Here is a 7481-nt window from a genome sequence, read left to right as displayed (position 1 = left end):
TTGCAGGAGTGATAGTTGGTACAAGCTATATTTATATATGAGGCGGCTTGCCCGTAAGGGCAGCCTGAGTGGCAAGACCAAGACGCTCGTGGCCGTGAGGTCCTGAGTTCGAAACCGTCTGCCACCCGGGTTTGAGCCGGTCAGCCATGGACAACCTAGGCTGGTTAACCTCCTTGTGGTCCTTTGCCGGCTAGGATCACAGGGCGAGGGTTTACTCACATACTCGGGAGAGGAGTGGGGTTTGCCTCGATAAACCCAATATATGAGGCGGCTTAGGTTAGGAGAGGCAAGAAAAAGGAAAATTGTGTCCCTCTCTCCTACACATCCACTACACAATCTGCCAAACAAAGTTCACATGCATCTTTTAGTTTGTCTGTGGTACTAAGAGAGAGAATAGTTTGGGCTTGTGTTTCCCAACTCTGATCTACTGGCTAAGCTAGTAGATTTGGCAGGGCAGTGCAGGTGCCTCACTTTGCTTTTACCCAGTTGGCATTCTTTCACCATTATCCCCTATACTCACACTTTGCCTTACTTCTCAGCCACACCACTAGCTACAATCTTACCCACTCCATCCTTTCCTAGCCTCAAACTCAAACTCAAACTCAAACTCACTCTTTTTTGTGTTCTCTTCTTGGAGTTTTTCTGCAATGACTTCACCTCCTCCTGTTTTCTTGTTTTTTTGCTGCTTCTTCTTCTTCTTCACTCTGTCCTCACTCCCTCTTCATGTTGTGGCACCACCACCAAAACTAGCCCATATTCCTGATCCCCAGATCACTGTCATGGGAATGGTTTACTGTGACATCTGCTCCAATAATTCCTTCTCCAGGCACAGCTACTTCATGCCAGGTATCTATATCTCCCCTCTCTCTATCCCTCAAAACTTTCTGCTCTGTAACTTGCAATTACTATCAGTTGAAACAAAAAATACAATAAGTCATAGCATAGATCTTGTGAGAGTTGTATATACTAATATTGTTGTGCTACTACTGTTCAATAGGTGTGGAAGTGAAAATCGACTGCACATTCAAAGCAAGTTCACCAAAAACAGCAGAGCAAATACAATTCTCAGTGAACAGGACTACAAACAGGTTTGGTATTTACAGGTTGATGATACCTTCAGTGGATGGGATCGAGTGCGCCAGAGAGAATGAAATCGGGAATTCATGCCGGGCAAGCCTGGTGCGGTCCTCAACCTCAGCCTGCAGTGTTCCTGCCTCAATAACCACAACTCAAGAAGTTACCGTCAAATCCAGAAGTGCCAATACCTGCATCTACAGCCTCAGTGCTTTGACTTTCAGACCCTCCAAGAAAAATGCTGCATTATGTGGAAATAAGCACTAAAGGAACACCAAATTTGGTTTTCCCTTCTCATCATATATATTGTGTGGATAACATATATCCTTCATTATCATACTCTCTATTTCTGTCTGCTTCCAGTTCTCTATAAATGCATTCATATTCATAACTTTAAAGTTGAAACATTCTCATCTCAAATATTTGTGATCACTTAGACACAAAAGTGAGGGATGGTTCTCATACATGTCTGAGTGTGTGACCACCTTAAAAAGAATTATCCCAACATCCCACATTCCACAATCTTATGCATTATAATGTTCGATTTTCTTCAATGAAAAATGCAAAGGAACCCACTAATGAATGCAAAAACTCATTGACGAGGGAACAATTAAGGTAAATTGAACTAGCAATAAGATTACAATGATACACTGTATGTTTCTCTTTTCTCTTTGGGAGGACTACCACACTAATTACAGTACTGTCTCTGGGCTATAACAATTAACAAGTGCTTCAGTAAGAGAGCCATGTCACTTAACTGCAAACTCAAATCCTTAACAGGATCAGCATCGAGATTATCAGTGTAGCATTTGCTAAAATAAGTGATGTGGAATGGGGAATGCATTATAAAACTCATGCCTGGCCACACTTGCTTAAGCAAGCAACTCCTTCCTCCATATAATCTTGTCTACTGATCCAAAACTCGGGTGCATCCTGCAGACATACCAAATCAAACGTTTTCAGTTTTTTTCTCACAGCATTGTCTTCAAATTATAAATTATTATTGCCCTGTAGCCTAGGCCTCCTTTCACAATAGAAAGCATATTCTTAACAAAAAGCCAAAATCAATAATAATCATTGCAGGGTGTTCATGTGGTGGTTATAGTATCAGGAAATTCAGTAAAGTAAATTCAATTAGTAAAGTTTCTGTCAGAGTACCAAGAGAACCAGTGTGTTGGGGTTAGGGGAGAGAGGGAAGGAACTACTGCACCCACCTTCATAATTCCTGCTAGAACTGCACCTCCAAGATACACCATATGTTTTCTTCTTGGAGGATCTTCTACCCTTAACCGCAGTTTCTATATTTGAATGGAAAAAACATTCATCTTCATGATTCAACTAAGGTACCATACAAAGTAACTTTTATAGATAGATCACTAATGGAATAATACCTTCAACCCATCCTTGTTTCCTTTCAAAACAACGTCAAGATAGCGATCCAAAATCTCTTTCTCCAGGCTTTGGGGAGAGAAGGGGGGAGGGAATACATAGTTGTTAATATTTAAGAAGGAAAATGATCTAACAGTAATCAGGTTGATGGAAGCTCATACTCTTAGAAAAGCAGTTAAAAGAATACAAATTCATTACCGGCTAGGTAGGCCAGGATACATTGTACTCCCTCCACTTAGAACTATATGTTGGTAAAGCTGCATGAAACAAACAAACAAAAAGAGACTAGGATTACAAAAGAGGGGAAATTATCTAATGTAAAATGACAATAGTAAGCCAATAACATATCCATGAATTCTAAAATTTAAAGTTGTGTACCATCATCCTATTGTCAATATCCATTTCCTGAATGCAATGGAATACCATGTCAGCCATTCCATCACCTTCGACATCGATGAGTTCCTGCAAAAAAAAAAAAAGGTAGTTCTTGACTTCTTCAAGCGGTCAAATCACTCAAATGCCTATTCTACAACAGCATGAAGTAATTCCATGAACACTAAAATTTCATTTTTTGAACCATTTCATCACTAACTGATAGACACTCTTGACAAAGGAAAGAAAAAGGTTCATTTTTTGTCAGGAAAAAAAAAACAAACAAAAGCAAAGAACTGCTTTCCCTATTCCTTCAAAGGGTGAAGTTTTCAACATAATTGCTTTTTCTCCACCTACCAAATACCAATGCCTCCTGGATGAAGTATAAAACCTAAGACTTCAGTTCTAAAAAAAAAAAAACAAAAAAAAACATGAGAATAGAGGCTTACGGGAGTGAAAAGAGCTTCAGGTGCTTGGAACCTCTCAGTGCCCACTTTGATTACCCTCCCATCTGGAAGCTGTTAAAAAACACCTCTTCAACAAACCAATACAATGTCTCCAACAAATACAGGTTTAGGCTGTAAAGTGAAACACTACTGATTGATACCAGAATGATAAAGAAATTACAAAAAGGCTGCCTAAACTTTGGTTCCTTTACTTGCAACAATTTGCAGAAAGCCAGATGTACAAAATAAGTCAGCTATGCATGTTACAAATGGAATCTACTCACAGTATAATTCTTAACAAGGATAGTGGTCTCAAGCCCCAATTGATATTCTCGCTTATAATCATAACTGCAGTAAAATCAATTGTCAATATTTCACCAGAAATCAAGAGGATTAGAACATACAACATAACTCAATTCACCTAATGTAGCAGAGCTTTTCTTTGATATCCCTGACAGTCTCAAAATCAGCACTTCTATTCATTGCATACCTGCAAAAATAAAACCTTTGTGATATCCTAACTTTGATGCGTCTCCTGAAAAAGAATTACAGCAATTTTGTGTTGTTTTCTGATTTGAAATATACATTAACGCACCCTCTCCGGAATAGCAAATCAACTAGATAAGAAGTTATATGACGCCCAGCTACATTCATCCTTTTTGTAAGGTGAGGGAATGAGTAACCATCAACAACTGGAACCTGCATTAGAAATTTGTACACAAGCATGATCAATTAGAAGCATTCTTTACCTACAAACATCACTCTATTAATTGTTGTACTCACACTAACAAAGGGCTCTTATTAGCAAGGCAAATGTAATGAAGAAGATGTGATTTAGGATAATTTACCACATGAGTAACACCATCGCCAGAATCTATGACTAGTCCCGTCAGTAAACCTGTATTAGTGATAACACAAAATGTGAATCAATCATACACTTGAGATCTATATATGCAGAATATTCTAATTCTAATTCAAATTTGACAGTATTCGATAGATACTGTAAAAAAGTAGAGGTAGCTTGATGGCTAATTGCAATCAGTGGTTCATAAAAGTTTTTTAATATTTCCTACTCAAAAAATTAGAACTATACTTTTTTAACATTTTTAAACCAAGCACCTTGAGCATATAACGTTAGAACAGCTTGAATCTGAATGAATACACCAGAAAAGTTGTACTTCTCAAACATGGTTTCAACCTGTAATTCAAATACTTCCAGATCAAGAGCAAGAGCAAGATATAGTATGACATCATTAAAGAAATACTCAATCTAAATAAGACAATTTATAAACAAACCATCTTTTCACGATTTTTTGATGGATTGAGAGGTGGATCAGTAAGCAGGATTTTGCATTCTGTTGGATCAACCTTCAGAAACAGAATGGAAAGTAAAGCCCTATCAGTTAATAATAAACAGTATTACACAAAATCTATTTTGAATCACAGGTTATATTATTAGACAAACTTTACTTTACAGTGTAATCAAGAAGGCAGAATAATGACCTTCAATTCATTAAAAAATGCATGGTCCCAGACATGCCCCATATCATCCCAATTTTGCACAATGCCATTGTTGACAGGATAAGATATATCCAACTGGTGCCGCAACTTTAAGCAGGCATCTCCAACAACAACATCCTACATCAAATCATCAATTGATAAAGGATGTACTATAATACCACCAATGTAGACTAAAAAGTGTACTCAGATCTTGGGAGTGTAATCTCAAGTGAATGATTAGATCCTTTGGCAAAATGAGAGAACTCAAAGTTGGAGTCCATACTAGAAGTGTTAAATTGAGTAAGAAATCTTATAAATATACAATTTGCAATGAGAGAAGGTGGATACATCCATTGAAAAACTTAATACCCAAAGATTAAGAATAGGAGAAAGAATATTTCACCTTGATGTCTTGTTCCATAAGAGATTCTTCATATCGTAGCATTGGCCTCCCCACCACGCAAGGGAAGACAGATGTGGGGAAATTCTCATTTGCAAAACCACACTTGACATACTGCATTCACATGAAAATATTCAGAGTAACCATTACCCAGCAAAGAAACCAAGCATATTTACATTGCACACAATAGAAAGCAAGAATTCTACACCATCATAATCTTCTGTCTATTATGTATTAGATATAAGTTTTTTTCTTCTCAATATACAATGTTGATCCCATACAATCAGAACCCCCTGAACGATGAAGCTATCCATTTCATTTATGGAATTTGACCAAAATGAGCAGACCATAAACTGATTAAGCACATATAGGTCGTTTCATACCCGACATCAGCAGACCACAAGCTCATTAGACAACATTCGGAATCTATTTCTATTCTGTTCAACGGTGTCTCAGAAGATCATTGGACCTAAGGGAAGAGAGGAAGCAGTGACGACAATTGAATGAAAGAAAGAAGATAATTACCCCGGTGCCATTGTCGCAGACGACGACTTTCTTGTTGTCCATCGCGCATCTACTCGTAGCTGTGGTGATCTTTCAACTCATAAATCCGCTGCTGAAATCTCAGACTTGGGTAGTTTGGTGGAGTGCTTGCAAAAGCAGCAAACGCCGGCCCGGTTGCTTTAGACTTTAGACTTATTACAGATTTGCTCTAAACTTCACGTCAATTTGTTTTCTACTCCTTCTAAATAATATATTTATACTTTCACCCATGGCGGAGTTACGTTATTTTGTGGTCAATTAATGTTCTGTTTGGCACGCCTATTTGAAAAGTTAATAGTTAATAAGATAACTGATTGAAATTAAAGTGTTTGGTTAAATTAGTTGTTGAATAAAATAATATGTGTAAAAATATACTAAATAACATTTTTATAAATTTATACTAGTATTTTTTTTATGCGCGATGCGTAAAAAATAGGTGCTCAGTATTAGTATTTTATATTAAAATTTTAAATTTATTTATATTTTAGATATTTAAATTATTGTAAATAATAATAATAATGTAAAACATTTTTATAAATTTGATATTTATATTTTAGAAAATAACTAACATATAACTTGAATATATAATGTGTATATATTATTATTATTATTGAAGAAGATAATAAAATATATGGTGGATGCATGTGCATAGTAACAATAGTGGAAAAGATAACGGAAGTTATAACGGTAGGGGTATGTTTGTCCAAAATTTTATATAGTACAACTTTTATAGCATAATGTATAAAAAAAAACTACTTAACAGAAAAAACGGACATAAATGAAGGGTATAACCTTCATTCACACTTATTATGTTTTTAGATAGATATTTAAATTTAAATAGTGATGTAAATTTAAAGTCTAGAAATATATATATTTCACATTTATGATCTAGCATCCCATAATAAAGTAACAATATTATTGTGAATATTTTTCATCTCACTAGTTGTCTCACTTAAATTTTCATTGGGGTGATATTACCACTAAAATATTAAAGATCATTGAGTGGTATGCAACCTAGATGTTGCTCAATCATATTAAATATAATGTCTTCTTGTGAGTTATGTAATTATGCAAGTGTGAAAATAAAAACATCAATTTGAGGGTCCATACTAAATTGTGGCATTTTACTAAATATCTTCCATCTCTTCTTTAATATTCCAAATGATCTCTCTATACAATTTTGAAGGAGTTTTTCGCATTTTTGGTCTTACGAGTATTTTGTCATTAACAATGTTAATCCACTACTTTCAAAACTTGCATAATTGATCCATGGCTATCATTTTCAGTCCTTTCGGTGAAATATCCACCGGAACAATATTTCTCTCTTTATAACATATGTAAAATCGTCTTTTTCCTTACCTTCATCCCAAGAATGCCATTTGATAACCCAGAATGCCCATTAGGCCTAATAACCATAGATTACATCAAGCAAAACTCAATATCAAACCATAAAAGCAACAATCTAGTTCCCCGTATCCATAACCATTTGAGATTAAGTAATATAGTTATCAATTAATTAATTCATGAGCACAGTAATTAATTCGAGAAAATAAGAACAGAAACACTGAAATAGCTAACACACCTACTGGCTAGATTTCAAGATCCCTTGCTCTGAGTTGAAGGAGTAGAAGAACTAAAATACCGGCGAAAAAGATCATCCTCATTTTGTAGATATCGCTATCGTTTGGAGTTTCTGCTCTCATACGTGCCATTTTGTGCATTTATTGGGGAAAGCGGGGGGGGGGGGGGGGGGGGGG

The 7481-nt window shown here is 36.0% G+C and overlaps 2 protein-coding genes across 2 annotated transcripts; one reads left to right on the top strand and one right to left on the bottom strand.

The window, feature by feature from the left end:
• The first annotated feature begins 315 nt into the window (after nt 1-315).
• LOC116022759 lies at nt 316-1479 on the top strand. The gene is made up of 2 exons (XM_031263619.1): nt 316-846; nt 998-1479. The coding sequence occupies exons 1-2, from the start codon at nt 648-650 to the stop codon at nt 1339-1341; spliced, it is 543 nt and encodes a 180-aa protein (XP_031119479.1). The 5' UTR covers nt 316-647; the 3' UTR covers nt 1342-1479.
• Nucleotides 1480-1669: 190 nt separating this feature from the next.
• Nucleotides 1670-5894, bottom strand: LOC116022758 (actin-related protein 2). Its single transcript, XM_031263618.1, has 15 exons — nt 5707-5894; nt 5185-5295; nt 4785-4919; nt 4578-4649; nt 4401-4479; nt 4130-4179; nt 3877-3980; nt 3703-3771; nt 3566-3629; nt 3285-3353; nt 2842-2925; nt 2662-2720; nt 2466-2532; nt 2289-2372; nt 1670-2007 (listed from the first exon to the last, which is right to left on the bottom strand). Exons 1-15 carry the CDS (start codon nt 5746-5748, stop codon nt 1927-1929), a joined length of 1170 nt encoding a protein of 389 aa, XP_031119478.1. The 5' UTR covers nt 5749-5894; the 3' UTR covers nt 1670-1926.
• Between the last annotated feature and the right edge of the window lie 1587 nt (nt 5895-7481).

This window comes from Ipomoea triloba, chromosome 6 (genome assembly GCF_003576645.1).
Source record: "Ipomoea triloba cultivar NCNSP0323 chromosome 6, ASM357664v1".
NCBI lineage: Eukaryota > Viridiplantae > Streptophyta > Magnoliopsida > Solanales > Convolvulaceae > Ipomoea > Ipomoea triloba.
Note: the sequence above shows the minus strand (reverse complement) of the source record. Positions and strands in the feature narration are given on the sequence as shown.

What these genes read in the sequence shown, in the direction of transcription:
- LOC116022759 (XM_031263619.1), top strand. Translation starts at nt 648, where the DNA reads ATGACTTCACCTCCTCCTGTTTTCTTGTTTTTTTGCTGCTTCTTCTTC. An exon ending in GCACAGCTACTTCATGCCAG is followed by an intron (nt 847 to 997) that starts GTATCTATATCT and finishes ACTGTTCAATAG; the next exon opens with GTGTGGAAGTGAAAATCGAC.
- LOC116022758 (XM_031263618.1), bottom strand. Translation starts at nt 5,748, where the DNA reads ATGGACAACAAGAAAGTCGTCGTCTGCGACAATGGCACCGGG. An exon ending in TCCTTGTTAAGAATTATACT is followed by an intron (nt 3,354 to 3,565) that starts GTGAGTAGATTC and finishes GTTTTTTAACAG; the next exon opens with CTTCCAGATGGGAGGGTAAT. An exon ending in CTGAAGCTCTTTTCACTCCC is followed by an intron (nt 2,926 to 3,284) that starts GTAAGCCTCTAT and finishes TTTTTTTTGCAG; the next exon opens with GAACTCATCGATGTCGAAGG.